Source organism: Aedes albopictus, chromosome 2 (assembly GCF_035046485.1).
Source record: "Aedes albopictus strain Foshan chromosome 2, AalbF5, whole genome shotgun sequence".
NCBI lineage: Eukaryota > Metazoa > Arthropoda > Insecta > Diptera > Culicidae > Aedes > Aedes albopictus.
The window spans coordinates 498,838,350-498,861,040 of record NC_085137.1 but is presented as its reverse complement, the minus strand read 5'-3'; the positions used below and the strand labels follow the sequence as shown (position 1 = coordinate 498,861,040).

Sequence of the window (22,691 nt, the reverse complement as noted above, 5' to 3'; positions counted from 1 at the left end):
TTTAGAGGGGGTGGTGGCGGGGGGGGGGAGAGAGAGAGAAATATAGAATACAAGATGATTTTTTTGGGGGATGGGAGTTTTGGGGGTTGGTTGGAATAGATTTGAGCAGATGAGAAAAAGAAAATAAATACTCGATATGTGTGAGAACATGAGCTACTTGGGAGGGGCAGATTAGTTGAATGTTATTAGAGTACTACGAGCAACGGTTACGGGCTGAGGCTTTTAGCTCAGAGGTGGGTTGTTTTACTAATGGAAACCTAAGTGAAGGTGAACCGTTGGTTAGTTTTCTAACATTAGTATTATTTTTCATATATCTCAGGTTTTGGGTGATTCTAGAAGGTGCTGAGTAACGAACATCATACCAGTTATTAACGTTTTTGCGTTAATAAATTGAGTACCATCCAATGCAGCGAGTAGTTCTCCTAAATACTAGAAATGTTTCACAAAGTTTCAGAATTCAAAAGATTTTTAAATAAAGTATGTGCAAGAAGGTTAAAAAAAGCGTGCTGTAAAATGGAGAGATTTAAAAATAGCTAAATTAGTTCAGCCAATATGAGTGATAATCAGGCAAAAGAGTAGATTAATTTAAAATTATGATTAGTACGGAAATAATTATTCCAGTCTAGTGCTTCAGTTTTTAAAATTCCATGGAGTATTGCTAAGGGTTTTTAGTAAGTTTTTAGGTAATTAGTAAAAATTTTCAGAAATTTTCAATGAATTTTATTATTTTCTCAAAAAAAAAATTGTGTAGATTTTTTTTTGAGTTTTATCTCAAAAACGAGTTTTACAATGCTCAATAATATAAAATTTACTTAAATTCAAAATCCTAGCGTTACAGGGCTGCAAAACGGAGAGTCGATAAGGAGAGCGTCCAGCATAGCTCTGGTCCTCACAAGTTTCTAATTCATGCTTCCACGAGTCAAGCGATGACAAAGACCGCCAGCTAAGAGTTGTGTGCTTGGCTGGTAGTGCAGCATGGGCACTGTTGTCCTTTTGACTTCAGCTACATTAAGGAGGTACATCTCGAGCGTCTGTTCACCAAGGAGGTGCGGCTCAAACACCGTCTGTTCTGGCATCCAGCGGCTGAGTAAGAAACGCTGCATCACGCTCAGGTAGATCCAAGGTGGTAGCCCCATCAGCGTGGTCGTCCCAGTGTTGGTTGGGACGTTAAACAGAACTGGCACGATGGCCCTCCGGCGAGACAGGAGTGTTGGCGTAGGCGGTAGGCCCAATAAGCCACCCGTAAAAATCCCCATTGCGAATAACATAGGAGAAAATACGACTCGATACAATCGGCAAAGAACCACGCGACGAAATAAGGACTACGATTGGAAACTCGGAACATGGAATTGCAAGTCACTAGGTTTCGCAGGATGTGACAGGATAATCTACGACGAACTACATCCCCGCAACTTCGACATCGTGGCGTTGCAGGAACTTTGTTGGACTGGACAGAAAGTGTGGAAAAGCGGGCATCGAGCGGCTACCTTCTACCAAAGCTATGGCACCACCAATGAACTGGGAACAGGATTTATAGTGTTGGGCAAGATGCGACAACGTGTGATCGAGTGGCAGCCGATCAACGCAAGGATGTGCATGTTAAGAGTTAAGGGCTGTTTCTTCAACTACAGCATCATCAACGTCCAAACGAAGGGAGACCTGATGACGAGAAAGAAGCGTTCTACGCGCAGTTAGAGAAAACATACGATGGTGACGTGAAAATCGTTATCGGCGACATGAACGCGTAGGTAGGAAGGGAGGAAATGTACAGACCGGTAATCGGGCGAAACAGCCTGCACGCCGTATCGAATGATAACGGCCAGCGATGCGTAAACTTTGCAGCCTCCCGTGGTATGGTAGTCCGAAGCACCTTCTTCCCCCGCAAAGATATCCACAAAGCCACCTGGAGATCACCCGACCATCAAACAGAAAATCAAATCGACCACGTTCTAATCGACGGTAAATTCTTCGCGGATACAACCAATGTTCGCACATACCGCTGTGCGAATATAGATTCGGATCACTACTTAGTCGCTGTATGCATGCGCTCAAAACTTTCAACAGTTATCACCACGCGTCGAAGTCGAACGCCGCGGCTCAACATCGAGCAACTTCGTAACGTAGAAGTGGCTCAAGACTACGCGCAGCAGTTAGCAGGCCCTCTTGGCGCAGCTACGCTTGAAGATGGCAGGAGGGACATCCGATCCGCCATAGGTAGTACCTCGGCTACAGAACTAGGCTTCGCGACTCCGAATCACAGAATCGACTGGTACGACGGCGAATGTGAACAGTTGAAAAACGAGAAGAATGCAGCATGGGCGCGAATGCTGCAACACCGTACGAGAGCGAATGAGGCACGTTACAAACAGGCGCGGAACAGGCAGAACTCAGTCTTCCGGATGAAGAAGCGCCAGCAGGAAGAACGAGATCGCGAAGCGATGGAAGAGCTGTACCGCGCTAAGGACACACGAACGTTCTACGAGTACGAGAAGCTGAACCGCTCGCGCAGTGGCTGTGTGCCACAAGCCGACATGTGCCGAGATAATCACGGGAATATTTTCACAAGCGAGCGTGAGGTGGTCGAGAGGTGGCGGCAGTATTACGATGAGCACCACAATGGTGACGTTGCAAGTACCGAAGGTGGCGTGGTAACAGATCTAGGAGTATGTGCACAGGATGAAAGACTTCCGGCCCCTGACCTCAAAGAGATTGAGGAGGAGGTTGGCCGGTTGAAAAACAACAAAGCCGCTGGAGCACATCAACTACCAAGCGAGCTTCTAAAATACGGTGGAGAAGCACTGGTGGGAGCACTACACTGGGTCATTACCAAGATTTGGGAGGAGGAAGTATTACCGGAGGAATGTATGGAAGGTATCGTGTGTCCCATCTACAAAAAGGGCGACAAGTTGGATTGCGGGAACTACCGCGCGATCACACTACTGAGCGCTGCCTACAAGATACTCTCTCAAATTTTATGCCGCCGTCTATCACCGATTGCAAGAAAGTTCGTGGGGCAATATCAGGCTGGATTTATGGGTGAACGCGCTAAAACGGACCAGATGTTCGCCATCCGCCAGGTGTTGCAGAAATGCCGCGAATACAACGTGCCCACACATCACTTGTTCATCGATTTCAAATCGGCGTATGATACAATCGATCGAGAACAGCTATGGCAGATTATGCATGAATACGGATTCCCGGATAAACTGATAGATTGATCAAGGCGACGATGGATCGAGTGATGTGCGTAGTTCAAGTATCAGGAACACTCTCGAGTCTCTTTCGAATCTCGCATTTTTTTCACAATTGCCGTAACCCTGCAAGGTGATGGTCTTTCGTGTTTGCTGTTCAACATTGCTTTAGAGGGTGTAATAAGGAGAGCGGCCATAAACACGAGTGGAACGATTTTCACGAAGTCCGTTCAGCTGCTTGGTTTCGCTGATGATATTGATATTATTGCTCGTAAATTTGAGACGATGGCGTAAACGTACATCCGACTAAAGAGTGAAGCCAGGCGAATCGGATTAGTCATTAATGTGTCGAAGACAAAGTACATAATGGCAAAGGGCTCCAGGAAAGAATCACCGCGCCCGCCACCCCGAATTTATATCGACGGTGATGAAATCGAGGCGGTTGAAGAATTCGTGTACTTGGGCTCACTGGTGACCGCCGACAACGTCACCAGCAGAGAAATTCAGAGGCGCATTGTGGCAGGAAATCGTGCTTACTTTGGATTCCGCAGAACTCTACGATCGAATAAAGTTCGCCGTAACACGAAGTTAACTATCTACAAAACGCTGATTAGACCGGTCGAAACATGGACCCTACGTGCAGAGGACCAACGCGCCCTTGGAGTTTTCGAACGGAAGGTGTTGCGTGCGATCTACGGTGGAGTGCAGATGGACTCCGGGACTTGGAGAAGGCGAATGCACTACGAGCTGCATCAGCTGCTGAGAGAACCAACCATCATCGTCCACACCGCGAAAATCGGGAGGCTACGGTGGGCGGGTCACGTCATCAGGATGTCAGATAGCAACCTGACTAAAATCACGACATATATTCTGTGCTAAAATGGTTCTCGAGAGTCTTCCGACCGGTACAAGAAGACGTGGAGCGCAGCGTCGAGCTAGGTGGGTCGACCAAGTGGAGGACGATCTGCGGACCCTACGCAGAGTGCGGAACTGGAGACAAACAGCCATGGACCGAGTGGAATGGAGACGGCTACTATGTACAGCAGAGGCCACCCCGGCCTTAGCCTGGTCGGTAAGTAAGTGAGGGTATATTTGGTAGAGAAAAGATGTCCGGAGTTCAGAAATGGAAACCCAAATATCCAGGAAGGCGGCCCACAATTCAATATTACAGATGTTTCAAGTAGTGTTGGGCTCTAAAACCAGCTAATATGGATATTTTGCGTATGAAGATGACATCCAGAGTCTCCAAGATGGTGGCTCAAAGTTCAAGATGGTGGATGTTTTATGTAGTTTTGACTCTGACTTGGGTGTACAGTAATGTTCCAATTTGTTTACTATTCTCGCGCAGTAATTTCCACTTTAAATCAGCCTTAAATCATCATGCAAAGTAGTGATTGCACTAATTACACCGTATATCTGCATGCAATACGGCTTCAGCACCGTGGTAACTTGGGTTTATTAGTACAGGTCTTGATCCTGGGAGATTGAGTTGGGGCGTTTTCAGGAAGTTCCTGGACTGCCTGGAGAGAAGTAGGTTCCTAGGGGCTTCAGAGTCGTTTCATTGTGTTTAGGTGCCTTTAATGGCATCCAGACAGAGACCTCGTGAAGCGCCTCTGAGGCCTCCTGAAGTCCCCTTAAACGCCCCTGAGACCATCTGAAGTGCCCCTGGAATCCCCCGATGACTGCTGTTCAATTGAGCTACAGCTCTCAAGCATTTATTGGTGTCGCAGGCTTAAAGCTATGTCTGTCATTGATGACGTACAGGGGGTGGCCAAAATTTTTCTGATAGGCAACTTTTTTTTCTCTCACAAAAAAGTTCAACATGCTGTAACTTTTCATAGAGTGCATAATAAATTCTCAAATTTTGACTGTTTGTCAAAATATTATATGTGCATTATAGGTACAAATTTGGGCTCGATTGATTAATCTTTCGCAAAGCTAGAACCGTTCTCGTAAAGCACTATTTTTTAGACAGCCAATTTTTGAACTGTCATATCTCCGAAACCAGTGTACTGAATCGAATGAAATTTTGAACGTTTATCAGCAATATATTGATACTCGATGCGACATTATAAAATGTAATATTTTCTCACGGCGAATTGAGTTATACCGGTTTAACATTTTCACCCATATAGAGGCAAATAAATCAAACTTACGATACCACACAAAAATTACTAAATGTGTTCTTCCTTCAATCCAAATAAGCTCTAATATATCTAATTGGAGATATATTGAGAACAGAAGTGGAAAATCTTTAGATATCAAAACTAAAATCTAATGACATTGATGTAAAAATATACATTTTTTCTATAAAGATTCAAAAAATGTCAATCCATGGTAACTTTTTTAAACGTTTAAAAATTACCAATTTTTAATAACTTAAGCAATCATATATTGTTGATAACGGTCAAAATTTCATTCAATTCGGTTCACTGATTTCTGAGATAAGACAGTTCAAAAATAAGCTGTCTGAAAAATAGTGTTTTACGAAAACGGTTCTAGCTTTGTGAAAAATTAATCAATCGAGCTCAAATTTATAACAACAATGCACATATAGTAGGTTAACAAACAGTCAAAATTTGAGAATTTTTGATGCATTCTATGAAAAGTTACAGTATGTGGAACTTTTTCGTGAGAGAAAAAGAAAAGCTGCCTATCTCAAACATTTTGGCCACCCCCTGTATATCCCGCCGTACACCTATCACCTGGCCTGTTTTTATTTTGATCACCGAATCCGACAAAGACCAAACAATTACCCGATTTGGGCCCAACATTGGTTACAATTTGACCCGACTTTGACCTGGCTTTCACCCAATTCGGATATTGTTCAGTCTGGCGGGATTTCCAGAGTTTTTCGTGTTTGGTGCTCTTAAGACTTCCAGAGTTCCAGGTACCTTCTGAAACCCAATTGGACTTCCTGAAACTGTCCTAAGGTCCCCTGCAATGCTCCTGAGACCCCATAAAGAGCACCTGGGACCCCTTGGAACTCTCTGAAACCTCTTGAGACCACCTTCAAACGCCCTTGAGATCTCCTGACGCCCCTCCCTCCCTGAAACGCTCCTGCAACCTTCCATTGCTCCGTTCTATGAAGACACTCTGGCCGCCGTTGCCATCGTCACCATTACACTGGAACCTCTTTTTGTGCATATAACTGGGGGAACATAAATTAAAAATGTGAACTTTATTGAGGCAATCTATTTCGCGAGAACAGGTTTTGCTCCAGGGCATTTGATGTGGGGCTAAAGGAGCTTTCAGAAAGATCCCAGAGAGCCCATAAAAAGGGGTTCCAAGGAACTCCAGGTACGTTTCAGGGGGTTATTTATAGGATTTGAGGAGCCTTTTGAGGGCGTTCTGTCAGGATTTGCTAGCGTTTTAATGGGGAAATGAGGAAAATTTGAATAGTATTAAGGGGGTTTTACAGACGTTTAAAGGGCGATTCAGGAGATCTCAGGAGCCTTTTTCAAGAAGTAGCTGTTGAAAAGGGTTTGGGGGCGTTTCAAGGTATTTCAGAGTCATATCAGAGAGTGTCAGGCTGTTTCAGGAACATATTAAGGTCGTTCCTAGTCTAGTTCCTAGCGGTTTTAGGAGCGGTTCAAGGGCTTTTCAGGTGCATTTCAGGAGGATTATGGAGGCATCCAAATGGGTTTCAGAAGAATTTCAAATTGATTATGATGGCTTCAAGGGTGTTTTAATGGGATTATGGAAGTTTCAGGGGCGTTTCGAGACATTTGAAGTCAGGGTCGTATCAGGGAATTTCAAGAACACCTTTAAATCAAAGGGCATTTCAGTGGCGCTCCAAAAGATATTGTGAAGGGGTCTCTAAAAATCTTCTGATACTTACTGATCCCCCTGAATTCCCACCGGACCCCATGTAATGCACTTCAGATGCTGCGAAACACCCAAAACCTGCTCCGTAACGCTTCCATAACTCCTCTGAATCCCGCCAAAAACACTTCCTCTCCTAACCAGAAGCGCAAAACAAGATCATAACAAAATTATGACAACTCTTGTAAGGAATAACAAGAGTTGATATAATTCTGTTATATGGATTTTTCCATCTGAATATCCCTCTAATACCCAAATTTTTGATTTTGATCTAAATATCATTTTTCGTCATCTAAAATCGACTTAAACATGTTTTGGAAGATGATTCTTTTTAATTCTCGATTTCGTGAATTTCAGTTTTTGATTTTTCTAATTTTTATTTTTGAACATCCCCACACTTTTCTATTTTTCCTGGAAGCCAATTTGGGGAACGGATTTTTTGAGATGAAAACATTTTGAGATTTTATGATTATTGTTGAAATATTATTATTTTAAATTGTTTTACAGAAAAAAATATTTTCCGTGTTATTTTAAGGAAAATAATTTTAGAGTGTATTTTATTTAAGGGAATAAAATACACTCTAAAATTATTTTCTTTTAAATAACACGGAAAATATTTTTTTCTGTAAAATAAACACAGATAGAATGATTTGGGAAAAAATTAAAATATGTTAATTGTAGCGATTCAATACAAAATAAACAATGATTTCTAAAAGGTGGCCAAAACATCAAATTTTAAAGGTTTTAAAAAATGTAAATACGCTTTAAAATGCAACAAAAACCATTTTGAGATATACAGAACAGTCCTAAATATCAGCCAAAAATATTAAAAAAATGATTTTCCACGAAACAAAAATTACAAAAATGCTCAAACTATACCCCGTCTTAAGGCGGGATTGGGTATTAGAGGGATATTCAAAGCAAATTATATTAACATTTGTTATAATTTCAGCAACAAAATTATAAAAAAAAACTTGTTTAATTTATTAAAACAGATGTATAACATAATTTCTTTTATTATGTATTATACTGCCCATAACTGCATATTTGTAACATTTGCAGTTTTCGACAATATTGAGTTATTATCGGAAATCATCTCCAAATTATCAGTACTTTCATCCACCCAAATGAACTTGACAAGTTTGTTCTACAAAATATGAAATAAATACCAAGTCATTTTGTCTCATTATCATAAATTCATTAATGTAACCGCATAACAGTCACACTGGATTCATAGCGTACCGCCAATCATATGTTGGTCTAATTATTTCTGCTCATCTTCGCCAAGCATAGAAGAATAGCTGTAGAAGATTTCATTGCTAAAGGATTAATTTTGAGTTTATGGCAAATTCTTGAAATTTCAATCCTTTCCCCTATTAACGCAAGTTGCAAACTTTGAGCTCCATTTTCTCCAATGCCTACTTTTGACGAATGTGACTGTTATGCAGTTATGGGCGGTATAACACGTTTGTAACACGTTTATTGCTATCTTTGTTATATTTTTTGTAACGAATTCAGAGTTTATGAGAACGAAAAAAATTCATAAATTTTGTTATTTTGGTCACTCGAGTCAAGAAATTTATAGCAAAACTTAACAATTTTGTTCTGGAATATATTACAGAACTTGTTATAATTTTATTATGATTCTAGTCTAACAAAATTTGATATAATCTTGTTATGATTATATATCAACTTGTTAAATTTTTGTTTTAACTGGAACAAGTTTTTTTAGAACTTTTGTTATTTTAACTACTAACGGTACATGTTTTATAACAGCCGCTGTTACAACAATCATTGTATCAAAATAACACAGCCTGTAATAATTTTGTTTTCCCATCTTGTCGGGTTGCTTTTCCATATAAACACTTCCTGGCCACCGTTACAGTGATTAATTAAATTTCTTTATCACAATATTGGTTCTGAGTAGCTTTATATCTTTTTAGGCAGGGCATAAAAAAGGTGCATAAATTAAAAGTGCATTAAACTATCCTTCATAGAAGAGGTTTTAAGAGTCGACAGTAAGACGTTCAATAATTCTAATCCCATTCAAACCAATAAGCAAACCCATGAAATCACAGAGTATTATACAATCCTTCATTTACGACTTCTTAGCACCACACTCAAGCTCCAGAATACCGAGGGACCCGATAGCTCCAACGGAAATAGTTTGCCATTATCAGGGGTCTTCCACTTAATTGATAAAATTAAACAAAAGGCAATCATTGCACAGACGGTGCCACACACAGCCAAGCTGTCTCGCTCTTCTCATCATCTCAAAGGTGGATCCAGTAAGGATGTGGGGATGGGGAGGAGACAAAGTGCGAGATTACACTTTGCTGCCATAAGTCGCTCATATGATGTTGGTGTAGATATGTCGTCGTCGTCATCGAGCACAACGCAGTCAAGTGAGTGGAGACAGATGACCGTATTGCACTTTCCCCTCTGTCTCCGGCAGGGAAAACCGTCGTAGCTCATCGTGAAATGACAGCTTACTGCGGTTCCGGCTATAAGGCTATTCGATGCACCCCTAGAATGCAGTTTTACTGGGATGAAAATTTAAAAAAAATAACGACATATCGCTTGATCGGAACTTAAGCCATTGTTCTAAAGATAAAAACAGCGAACGAAATTCAGCTGGCAATTGCACAGACATGTTTCTAAGTTGTCGCAAAAACCATTTGCCGAATAGTATAGCTCGTCCAGCCAACCAATGGCCTGCACGCCTTAAAGGTTCAGCCTCAGCGAGCACAAGCGACCGACTATGGAGTGTTTATTTATAGAGCAAATCTCTTGAGATCTCTCCAAGTGTAGATCGGAAAACCGGAAGATAACCGAGTGGCCGGACGCGTAGAATATGGTGTCCTACACTCCTTCTTCCGACCGAGCTCTGTTTATTAGCATAGCACGACGACGGCGACGGTGATAATTTATCTCCTCTGCATGTGTGTGTAGAGCCCTACTCTCTGGGACGCACTGCACCGACTGTGGATGACCGATACGAACGGGGACGAGCCTTCGCCAGCTTTTGTGCTTGATAGCTAATCATGCAGTAGGATCCTAATTGAATTATTGAAGTGAACTCTTCTCTGTCTTGGAGTCGAAGTCCGGGCTTCGAAGGATGGCGCAGTGATCCTTTCGATGAGGGATGATTTATTGACTCGAATGAATGAAATTATGGGAAAGTGTCCCACCAGAGAGGCCGGTGAACAAAGGCCGAGTACCTACTGCAGAATAAGCTTGTCTTGGGAAAACTGAAGATGACTTTAACATCATGTTGGACCAAGTGTTGGACAAATGGTTGCGGTCAGATATGCATGGTTGTAGCCAGAGGCATTCCTCTACGATATTCTCCAGGGATTCCTCCAGGGATTCCTCCAAGAATTTAGCTAAGGAATTATTTCTGTGATTCTTGCTGGAACAACTTATTTCAAAAATTCATCCAAAGATTCCTCAGGAACTCATCTCAGAATTCCTTGTCTTCTTTAAGGAACTCCTCCAGGAATTAATTCAGTACTTCCTCCAGGAACTGTCTAGGGATTCCCTTCCGAATTCATCTTGTAATTGCTTCCGGGATACCTTCTGGAGCTTCTTCAGAAATCCATTTAGGGATTTCTTAAGGAACTGCTACAGGGATTCCACCACGAACTCTTCTACGGATTCCTTCAGAATTTCTCCAAGAATTCTATCTTTAGGAATTATTCCTGGTATTCCCCTACGAATTCCTTCGGAGATTCCTTCAGAAATTTCTTCAGGTTTTCTTCCAGGAATTCGACTGGGAGTTCCTGCTGAGATTTCTCTTCAAATCTTCCTTGAATTCTTCCAGAGATTCCTCCAGAAATTCCGTCAGAAATCCCTCTATGAATACCTCTAGAGATTTCTATAGAACTTCTTCTGGAGATTCCTTCAGAAACTCCTCTAGGGGTCCCTCTAAGAATTCCTACAGGAATTCTTTCAGGGAATCCTCCAAGAATTCATCCAGGGTTTCCTCCATGCATTCCTTCAGAACTTCCTTCAGGCAGTCTTCCAGAGATTTCTTTAGGAATTTCTTCAGGGATACCTTCAAGATTTCCACCAGGAATTCCCCTAGGAATTCCCACAGGAATTGATCCATGAATTCTTCAAAGTATTCCTCCCAGGATTTTCCCAGAGACTCCTACAGGAATTCCTCCAAAGATTTGCCCAGGAATTACTTCAGGAATTCTTCCAAGAATTCCATCAGGAACTCTGATAGGCATTCTTCCAGGAATTATTCCAGACATTCTTCCAGGGATTCCAAGCAGAAATTTCTCCAGGAATTCTTTCAGCGATTCCTCCTGAAATTTCTCAAGATATTCCTCCAGGAAAACCTCAGGAGTTTTTTCCAGGATTTTCTCCTGGTATTGCTTCAGGAACTCATGCAGAAGCATTCCTTCAAAAATTACCCCAGGAAATCCTTTAGGGTTTCCTCCAGAAATTCTTCCCGGATTTTCTCTAGGAATACCTTCTGGAATTTTTCCAGGGAATCCTCCAAGATTTTTCCCAGATTTTCCTCCAGGAATTCCACCAGGATTTTTCCAGGGATTTTTTCACGACTTTCTTCAAGGATTCCTCCAGGGATTCCTTCAAAAAATCCTCCGAGGATTTCTCTAGGAATTTCTCAAGAAAATCTTTCAAAAATTTCTCAAGCCATTTTTTTTTAATTTTTCGCGGAGTTCCTGTAGACATTCCTCCAGAAAGTCATCCGGTATTTTTTCAAGTATCCCTCTAGAGATGCAATTCCCACAGGAATACCTCCAAATATTCCTCCAGGATTGCATTCAGGAATTTCCTAAGGAATCGCTCCATAAATTTTTCCAGGAATAGATCCACGAATTGCTCCTGGACATCCTTTTTATTAATTTCTCCAGGAATTTCTTCACAAATATCTCAAGGAATTTTTCCAGGAAATCCTCTAGGGATTTCTTCAGAAGTTCTTCAGGAATACTTGCAGGATTCGGAACAGGTTCCGGTCAGGGAAAAAGAAGGACTTTGTAGAACCATATGCAGCTATAGAGTGTAGTAGCACATAATTGACGAGTTTTCATTAGTATTCAATTCAAACAAACGTCATGCTAAAGGCAAACTATCTAAGCTTTCTTTATGAATTCATTCAAGGACTCCTTCAGGAACTTCTCCAAGGATTCGTTCAGGAATTCTTCAAGGGACTTCTTCAAGAATTTCTCCTTCGTAAATTCTTCCGTGGTGATTGTATCAAGGCTTGTTGCAAGAAATCCTTCAGGAATTCCTCCCACGATTTATTTTTTACATATGCTTTTTATAGATACAGGGGATAGACAAAATGATCGGGACAGGCAAAATTTTCGCTTCTCAAAAAAATTTCAAATAGCTGTAACTTTTTGAAAAGTGCATCAAATATTCTCAACTTTTTACTGTAAGTTGATCAACTAGTTGTGCATCAGTGGACAAAATTTGGAAAATATCGGACAATTCTGCACGAAGTTATAAGGATTCTAGAAAAAGGTATATTTATCCGATAGCCAACTTTGAGCTGTTATATCTCGGGATTCCATGAACCAAATGTAATGAAATTTTGACCATTTATGACTCATATAATGAGCTTCAAAAAACTTTTGACTCAACTTGAAATTCTTAACGTGGAAGAAAATTATAACGATTAGATTATTTTTCTAATAAAACACCAAATTTTCTCAAATTTTAACATCGTTTCAAAATTCAAGATGCTTATTTTGGTTCATTTAAATTCCCTCTAAAAACATACAGATATGTGTTGTAAGAAAGTATCAATATGGCCGCCAATTCAATGAAAAAGTAATGGGATGCATACTAAAAAAAGACCAATTTACTCAAAAATCATAATATTAACTAAATCGCTATAACTTTTTTTCTTGTTAATAATTTCAAGTTACGTCAAACGTTTTTAAGAGCTGATTATATAAGTCATAAATGGTCAAAATTTCATTGCATTCCGTTCATTGAATCCAGAGATATAACTACTCAAAGTTGGCTATCGAATAAATACACCTTTTTCTAGAATCTTTATAACTTCGTTCAGAATAGTCCGATATTTTTCAAATTTTGTCCACTGATGCACAACTAGTTGATCAACTTACAGTAAAAAATTGAGAATATTTGATGCACTTTTCAAAAAGTTACAGCTATTTGAAATTTTTTTGAGAAGCGAAAATTTTGCCTGTCCCGATCATTTTGTCTATCCCCTGTACTTCTGCAAGGATACATCGACGAATTTCTGCAGGATTTTCTCCATAGCTTCCTTCAGTGATTCCAGCATGGATTGCTCCAGAGATTTTTTCAATAATTCCTCTAAGGGTTTCACCAGAAATTTCACCGGAAATTCCGCTTGGGATTTCTTTAGTGGTTCTTCCAGTCATTTTTCCAGTGTTTTTTTTTTCGAAGATTCCTTCAGGATTTTCTCCAGGGATTGTCGAAAGTATTTCAACAGAGATCCTTGCAGGTATTGCTGCAAGTTCATTCAGAGATTTATTCTGGGATTTCTCCATATATTTCTTCAAGAATTGCACTAGAGATTTCTCCAATAATTCAATTTGGAATAGTTTAAAGTACTTCAGCAGGAATATCTTCCAGAAACTCTTTCAGAAAATATTACCAGAGATTATCTAAAGATTAATCCAGGAATTCCTTAAAACATTGTACAAAACATTCTTTTGGGAGTCCATCCAAAGATTCTAAAAATAATTCGTTCAGAACTTATTGCAGACATGGATTCTTTCATATTTTTTTCTCTAGGTAGGTATTTCTACAGAAGTTCTTCCAGGAATTTGTTAAGAAAGCTTTCTTGGGATTTCCTAAGGAATTTTTCATAGAATTACTCCGGGATTCTTCATGGGATTTCTTCGGAAACTCTTTCCTCCAAGAATTCCTGAAGGGATTCACCTGGGATTTTTTTCTGTGTTTCTTTCAAGACCAACTCCAGGGATTATTTTAAAAATTCCTCCAAGGATTCAATCAGGAACTCCTTTTTAGAATTATTTCTGCAATTCCTCTTGGAATTCTTTCAAGAATCCCTCCAGGAATTATTCCAGTACTTCTTCCAAGGACTGTTTAAGGATTCCCTTGGGAATGCCTCTTGGAATTGCTTTCAGGATTGTTCTTTGGGCTTTTTCTGGAACTCCTGCAGAGATTTCAGGAACTGCTACAGGGATTCCTGAAGGAGTTCCTCCTCGAACTCATCTTAGGATTCCTTCAGGATTTTTCCTAGAATTGTATCTGCGATTTCTTCAGGAATACCTCTAGTGATTCCTCCACGAATATCTTCAGGGATTCCTCCAGGAATTATTCCAGAGATACCTCTAAGAGTTTTTGCATGGATTCCTCTAACACTCCTCCAGGGATTCCTACAGAAATGTCTCTAGACGCTCCTCTAGAAATTCTTTCAGAAAATCCTTCAGGAATTCTTCTCGTGATTCCTTCAGGAGCTTCTCTAGAGATTCCTCCGGGAATCCCTACAGGCATTCCTCTAGGATGTCCTCCAGGGATTCCTCCAGGAAATCATCCAAGAATTCCTCCAAGAATTTCTCTAAGGAATTCCTTCTGTGATTCTTGCTGGAACAACTTATTATAACAATTCCTCCAAAGATTCCCTAGGCACTCTTCTCAAAATTCCTTCAGGAATTCCTCCTTCTATTATTTAAGGAACTCCTCCAAGAATTAATTCAGTACTTCCCCCAGGAAATGTTTAAGGATACCCCTGGGAATTCCTCTTAAAATTGCTTCCGGAATTCCATCTGAAACTTCTTCAGGAATTCCTCAAGGGGTGTTTTCAGGAACTGCTGCAGGGATTCCTCCACGAAGTCTTCTAAAAATTCCTTCAGAATTTCTTCAAGTATTCCATCTTCAGAATTATTCTTGGTACTCCCTACGAATTCCTTCGGAGATTCCTCCAGAAATTTCTTAAGGTACTCTTCTAGGAATTCTTCCAGAAATTCCCCCAGGAACTCTTCTGGGAATTCCTGCGGAGATTTCTCTAAAAATGTCGCCTCGAATTCTCCCAGAGACTCCTCCAGAAATTCCGCCAGAAATTCCTCTAGAGTTTTCTATAGCAGCTCTTCTGGAGATTCCTTCAGGAACTCCTCTGGGGGTCCCTCAAAGAATTCCTACAGGAATTCTTTCAGGGATTTTTTCAAGAATTCATCCAGGGTTTGCTCCATGCATTTCTTCAGAACTTCAGGCATTCCTCCGGAGATTTCTTCAGGAATTGCTTCAGGGAATCCTCCAAGAATCCTCTTAGGAATTCCCCTAGGATTTCCTACAGGAATTAATCCATGAATTCTTCAAAGTATTAATCCCAGGATTTTTCCAGAGACTCCTACAGGGATTCCTCCAAAGATTTGTCCAGGAATTACTTCAGGAATTCTTCCAAGAATTTCACCAGGAATTCTGATTGGCATTTTTCCAGGCATTCTTCCAGGGATTTCTAGCAGAAATTTCGCCAGGAATTCTTTCAGCGATTCCTCCTGAAATTTCTCAAGATATTCCTTCAGGAATTGATTCAGGGACTCCTTCAGGAATTCTTCCAGGAATTCTTCAGGAGTTTTTCCAGGATTTTCTCCTGGCATTGCTTCAGGAATTCTTCCTGGAATTCCGCCAGGAATTCATGCGGGTATTCGTCCAGGAATTCATCCAGGGATTTCTCCAGGGTCTCCTCGAGAAATTCCTTCAGAAATTACCCCAGGAATTTCTTCAGGGATTCCTCTAGGAATTTCCTCAACAACTAACCTTCACAAATTCTGTCAGCAATTCATTCAGGAATTTCTCCAGGAAATCCTTCAGGGGTTTCTTCAGAAATTCTACACGGATTTAGTCTAGGAATACCTTCTGTTATTTTTCCAGGCATTTCTCCAGGATTTTTTCCAGATTTTCCTGCAGCGATTGCTTCAGGAATTCCACCAGGTTATTTTCACTGCTTTCTATACAAATTTATCCAAGAGTTTCCCCAGATATTCCTTCAGAAATCTCATCGAGGATTTCTCCAGGAATTCCTCAAGAAATTCCTCCAGGAATTTCTCAAGGGATTTTTTTTATAAATTTCTCCCAGAGTTCCTCTGGAGATTCCTCCAGAAATTCATCCGGTAATTGTTGCAAGAATTCCTCTAGAGATTTCTCCAGGAATTCATTCACGGATTCCTTCAGGGATTCCTCGTGCTATTCTCACAGAAATACCTCCAGGCAATCCTCCAAGATTTTATCCAGGATTTTCTTCAGGAATCGCTCCATGAATTTATCCAGGAATTTGTCCACGAACTGCTCCGGAACGACATCCTTCTGAAATTATGTTATCAATTTCTCCAGGAAATCCTCTAGGGATTTCTTCAGAAATTCTTCAAGGAATACTTTCACGAATTTTAGGCATTCCTCCAGATATTCCTCCAGGAACTTCTTCAGGGATTCCTCCAGGGAATTCTCCACAAATTTCTCTAAGAATTCTTCAGGAATTCTTTCAAGGATTTCTCCAGACAATCCTTCAGAAATTACTTTAGAAATTGCTCCAGGAATTTCTCCAGGGATTTTTTCAGAAAGAGAAAAAAAAATAGTAATAGAAATATAAATTTCCCAGAATTCCTCTAGAGATCCCTCCAGATATCCATCCAGTATTTTTTTTTTCAAGAATTTCTCTAGAGATTTTTCCATGAATTCCTTCAGGGATTCCTCCAGCAATTCCCACAGCAATACCTTTAGGAATTTCTCAAAGATTTTATCCAGGAATTACCCCAGGCATTTTTCAGGAATTTCTCCAGGAATTGCTCCTGGACATCCTTCGCACATTTTATCAGCAATTCCTCCAGGAATTTCTCCAGGAAATACTCTTGGGAGATTCTTCAGAAAACTTTCAAGAGATGCTTCCAGGAATTCCTCCAAGAGTTCTTCCAACCATTTCTCGGAACGAACCATTTCAGGAAATTCTTCGAGAATTCTTCCAGGAAACCTTCTAAAACTACACAAGGGTTTTTTTTCGGACATTTCTCCAGGTGTTTCTCCAAGAATTCCTCTGGAGGTTTCTACAGAGATTCCTTCAGGAATGCTCCAAGAATTCATCCAGGAATTACTCCAGCGGTTCCTCCAGAGATTACGCCAGGAATTTGTTCAGAAGTTCCTATCCTGAGATTTTTTTCAGGAATTGCTTCAGGGGTTTCTCCAGGAATTTCTCCAAGGATTTCTTCAGGAATTTCTCTAAGATTTCCTCTAGTAATTCCTCAAGAGATTTCTTCAGAAATTTTTCTAGTGTTTCCTTCCAGAATTCCTCCAGGAATGTCTCCAGAAATTTATCTGGGATTTCTTCTAGGAGTTCCTTGACAGATTTCTTCACAAATTTCTCTAGGGATTCATTCCAGAATCTCTCCAGGAAGTCCTCCAGGTATACTTCCATAAGTTCCTCCAGGGAATGCTCCGGCAATTCTTCCAATGATTGCTCCGGGGATTCTTGAAGTGATTTCTTATGAAATTTCTCTCAGTTTCTCTTCAAAATTTCATTCAGGAGTTCCTTCAGATATTTCAGAAATCCATCAATCATCTTTTCCAGGGATGTACCCAAGAATTTCTCCAGGATTGCCTGATGATTTTGTTTTTGGAATTACTTCAAGAATTTTTGGATGAGTACCTCGAGTGAATAGTATTGGATGATAATTTAAAAAGAATGCATACAAGAAACAGGAAATTATTTAGGGATTCTTTTAGAAATCCTTCCAGTAGTTTCTTCAGAAGTTTACTCAGGGATTTCATTAGGAATTGTTATAACAGGTGATACAATAAGTCCTCCAGGGATTCCTCCAAGCAACACACATGCCACAAAAGAGTCACGGTAGGGCAGCTTTTGGTTGCGTAGAAGTCACTGTGACTTAATTTAAACATATAAGTACTTACATGCTAAAAATGCTTTCAGACATTTCAGTTCTCCTAGGAATTCCTTCTTAAACTCCTCAAGGCATTTTTTTTGAGTGAATTACAAGAGTTTTTCAAAAATTCCATTATTTAAGAGTTGTTCGGAGATACCTGCCTGCAGGCAATTCTTTAACAATTCCTTTCAGGAATTCTCACAGGAATAACTCGAGGGTGTCATCCAGTGAAAGTTTCAAGGCTTCTACGAGTATACCAGCAAAAATTCTTCCAAGGATCCTTCCGGGAATACGCTGTCTTCTTCTTTCTTCTTCTTCAGGACATAAACGCCATTTTAAATGAGCCTTTCTATTGTAAACTCATTCGACGTGACGCAATGTTGACATTACCCTATAGGGAATCCCCTAATTGGAACCCAGGTTGTGTTTGACGACAAGCTTGTTTCTATAAGCGTAAGCATAAAACCATAAAAGTCAGATAACCCATTACCGGTTTGGTTTTGGGTATGGTAATTGCCCAATTTGCAAGCGGAACACAAGATTTCACTTTCCATTCCCCGCAACTGCTTGTGGTCCTCATGAATTGCGCAATTTGAGGTTTAGAAAACAACACATACATACATATGTGTGGTCCATTCGATGACGTATAAAAGGAATGTTGGGTTATGTCCGCTTCGGATGTAGAGCCCATATTCCGGAAGCACTTACTTGGTGTGCAGACGGCGCCCTTTCCGGGAAAGTGCGTATTTCACATCAAACGTTATTTTTGACATGGCATTTCTGCCCAGTAATAAGTACTTGTTGGGAATGGTTTATTTCGATGTTAGTTTTGTTTTGATTAGCCGATTGTTGTGCGTATGCCGGCGCGTAGCATATGACATATAAGGACTCTTCTAGCAATAAAGCAGTTGAAGCATAGAATGATTGTTGAATCAATGGCGGTGAATGAAAGCAATATGAAGATGTTTATTCTTACGGGGGCCATCCATTAAGTACGTCACGGTCCTAGGGGGGAGGGGGAGTTTGTGAAAGTGTGACAAGCAATGTGTTAAGTATAGGAAAATCCCGTACGAAGGGGAGAGGGGGTTCGAAAATTCAATATTTTAGCGTGACGTACTTAATGGATGCTCCCTTAAATACAATAAAAAGTCTACTTAGATCACCGAATGGCGGAATCTTGGAAAACCGGATTTCCATTGATAGGTAGTTCAAACACAGTAGTTTGCTATATTCCACAAAAAGACATCAAAACAATGGATGTTATCGCACTACATATGAACGTATGAGTTTGATCATGAATTTGTTTGGTAAACATTTTTCCCTCAATGGGATTTTTTTTTATCTGTATTAACGAGATTTTTAGCCCAAGGCTAGTTCATCTCGGGACCCACGCTTTACTTCCCTTCCGAAGGAAGAACTCACATTTTGTGAGTTTGTCGGGAGTGGGATTCGATCCCAGGTCCTCGGCGTGATAGTAAAGTGTTCTAACCATCACACCAGGTCCGCTCCACATGGGAAAATTATTCGAACATACATAAACAACCCAAGATAAATAATAATACTCTTTTGAACCCATCTGATTTGAAAAATAGATATTTACAGTACTGACTATCTCCGTTCTATTTGTTATCAGGAGTGCTTACTCCTGACAGAAATAAGAAACAAACAAGGTTTAAATGCTTCGTTTTTAGCAGGATAACGAAGGATAAGTGATAGAAAGTACTGTGCTTAAAACTCAAGTGTGTGCTCAATTTTACTGAACGATTAGGATTGCGAATAATGAGTTATTTTTAAGTGTTATATCGAACGCCAAGCATTCTTTAAATCAAGCTTGAAAAACTTAAATCCCAGAACAAATCTTTTATTGGATTTATGTTTAATATGGTTATGTTGTGATGATATGTGAATTCTATTTCAAATATTCTGAACACTTCTAAATATTCTTCTACTTTTCCACCACCTATACCAATGGTATATACACCAACAACCCCACCACCCTACTAAATCCCGAACTACGAATTTGATCTATCCACCACCACCACCACTCCCACTCCCCATAATACTTACGCGATCTTCTCCGACGGGGACCGCCACGGAACGTCATCGTCCAGTTCGTCGTCACTTTCGCCGTCCTCCCCGTCGATGCCGTCCTCGCCCGATATGCTGAACGAGGAAGACGTGAACATGTCCGGCACCGGTAGGATCGAAGGCCTCCGACTCCCTGTAAATAAGAAATAAGAAATAAGAAACTGCATAAGAAATTGGCAACTGTAGTGGAGCCTTTTCGAGTAGGATAATTGTTCAACCATCCAAGGATGTTTGAATTGGCGTACCACGCTGGCGTAGTACACGCCCACCGTGCCTGTGTGGGTCACATAGACCCCCACATTTTACTAGGGTTAATATAATTTCTTGTCTACCACGGTACCGTAAACCGGGGTCAAATATCCGGTCGAAATGGATCAGATGTTTTTTTTTAATCCTACTATAAATAGTTTCCTTACGACTATCGTTTAGTATCTGATTCCAGCAGCACGGTTCTTAAAGGAAACTCCTTAAAGCAGCGTTTCTCAAACTATGGGTCGCGACCCGCTGGTGGGTCGCGGGCTGATTTTTGGTGGGTCGCGAAGTTTCTATTAACTTGTGTCAAATGTTATTGCTAGTCATTTTTTAACTTTCAAATGCTCCCTTGGAGAATCTATTTCTAGAAGAGTTATTTCTAAAATTTTGGTTTTAAGTCTTGTCTGGAGTATATGAAATATTAAAAATTCTGTCGGCGTTCTGAAACCGATTCTTAAACTATGAGTTTTAAATCGGAAGTTTTATTATTTTAGATTTTACTTGTGTTCTAAAAAACATGAGTTCAAGTTGTTGCTTGCAGTGATTAAGGAATTTGTTGCACAAGTTATTCTAGACATTCTTCCAAATATCTCATAAGGAATTACTCAAAGGATTTCTCCAGGAACTTCTTCAGATGTTTCTCCAGGAATTCATTCCAAGATTCCTTAAGAAATTTATCCCGTTATTATTCCAGGAACTCCTCTAGTGGTCCCTGCACGAAATTCTCCCGGGATTGCTAAGTAGATTTTACCAGTAGTTCCTGCAGGAGTTCCTCCAATGATTCCACCAAGAGTTCACCGAGAAGTTCCTATAAAAATTTATCCAAGAATTCCTATGAAGATTCCTTCAGAGATTTCTAGTCGAACTTTTGGGAATATTCTCAAAGGAATCTACAATACAACTAGCTGACCCGATGTGGCTAGCCACGTTAGCTAGAAAAAGATTGTTTTAAAGTTCCAATTACACTTCTCCACTGTCAAACTTTCCCACTCTATTCACCTACAGCTATTTGAACTTTTACACTTTCACTTTTCAGCATACAACATGAACGTTTGTTGATTCATAAAATACTGTTGTATCGTGCACGCTTTTATGTGGTAGAAAGGAGAGTTCTAGAAATTTTCTGCTCTACCAAGAATGTTTTGTTATCTGAGTATTGTGTTGTTCTTCGCTGAGTATTGTGTTGTTCTGTACAGAGAAGAACATTAATCAAGACAATTAGATGATCAGCATTGAACCACAAAAACCCCACAACAATTGGTGAGATCTTTCCAATATTATTTATTTATTTATAAAAAATTCTACTTCAGTATATTTACTTTATAACTGCATATAAGTTGAAAATTCGCTATTTTCAACATCCTTTCATCTATTGGAAGATGCTTCAGTTCTGGGCTCTTTCTAAGTTGATGAAGGGATTTATAAATGCTTGCAAGGACTTGGCCAGGTGTGTGGAGCTGAGTGAATCTATGACATTGTAGATAGTAGCGACATCAGCAATGTCAATGGAAATTCAACTTTGCAACTCCATCCAAGATTTGTGCAAGTATTCATGCTATGCTATGCTATGCTATGCTACCAAGAATGTTTTGTTATCTCTTGAAATATAATTAATTTTGATATTCCGGAACTTTTCTGAAGGTCCGCTGTTCATATTTTTCTCAAACGTTCATCAACTCCTCGAAAACTGTAGACATTAAAAAAAATGTTCCAGAAAATTCCAGAGGGTTCTTTATATTATGCTTTCTGAACCGTTCAGCAGCTTCTAGAAATTCTTAGATCCTTGAGAAAGGTTGATGTTCCATAATATTCTAGAGGATTATTCTTGTTTTTAGAACGATTCTCAAAATTCTATGGATTTGGTTGTTCCAGAAAATTCTTAAAGTTTATTTTTCTTTCTTTCTGGAACGTTCAAAAAATCCCAGACAGTTTTCGTGAATTTTTAATGTTTGGTATTCCAGAACATTCTGGGGCATTCCCTGTTGTGCATTTGGACGAGTCGGACGTGTGCTCCGTATCTCACCACGCGATAGCCTTTAAACAAGTAGAGTTTTTTCCCCCGCAATTGCGGAAGGTTTTTTTATATCGTGCGTTCTCCTGCTTGTGCGAAGTGTAGTGTCGCAAGGTGGTATCCAGCGCAACGCGGAAGCGAGGTGCTTGCATCATCGTACATCAAGGTCAAGGAATAATCGCATCCAAAAGTCATCATTATCGCCATCATCAGCCCCTCCGTCAACAAAGAGGACGGCGGCGACGGGTGCGAAGGCAGACGCGACGGACAGCTTTACCATCTGCCTGCCTGATAAATATCTACCTGCTCCGGTCAGATAAGTATCACTCTTTCGATACACTCTTTTGTCTGCCCAATTTGTTTTGATCGCTTTTGTCTATTGTATCTCCAGTCCACATTCGACCACGTGCTTTTTTGACATCCATTACAGTGGTTCCCAAACTACTGTATACGGGT

The 22,691-nt window shown here is 40.2% G+C and overlaps 1 protein-coding gene across 4 annotated transcripts in view; it reads right to left on the bottom strand.

The window, feature by feature from the left end:
• The window catches only part of LOC109408817 (potassium channel subfamily T member 2), a 564,841-nt gene that overhangs the window by 60,433 nt on the left and 481,717 nt on the right, over window positions 1-22,691 (bottom strand). For all 4 annotated transcript variants that reach the window (XM_062854367.1, XM_062854368.1, XM_062854369.1 and 1 more), the window contains exon 18: window positions 19,952-20,105. In XM_062854367.1, coding sequence (XP_062710351.1) covers window positions 19,952-20,105 — 154 coding nt within the window. The remainder of the gene's footprint in view (window positions 1-19,951; window positions 20,106-22,691) is intronic.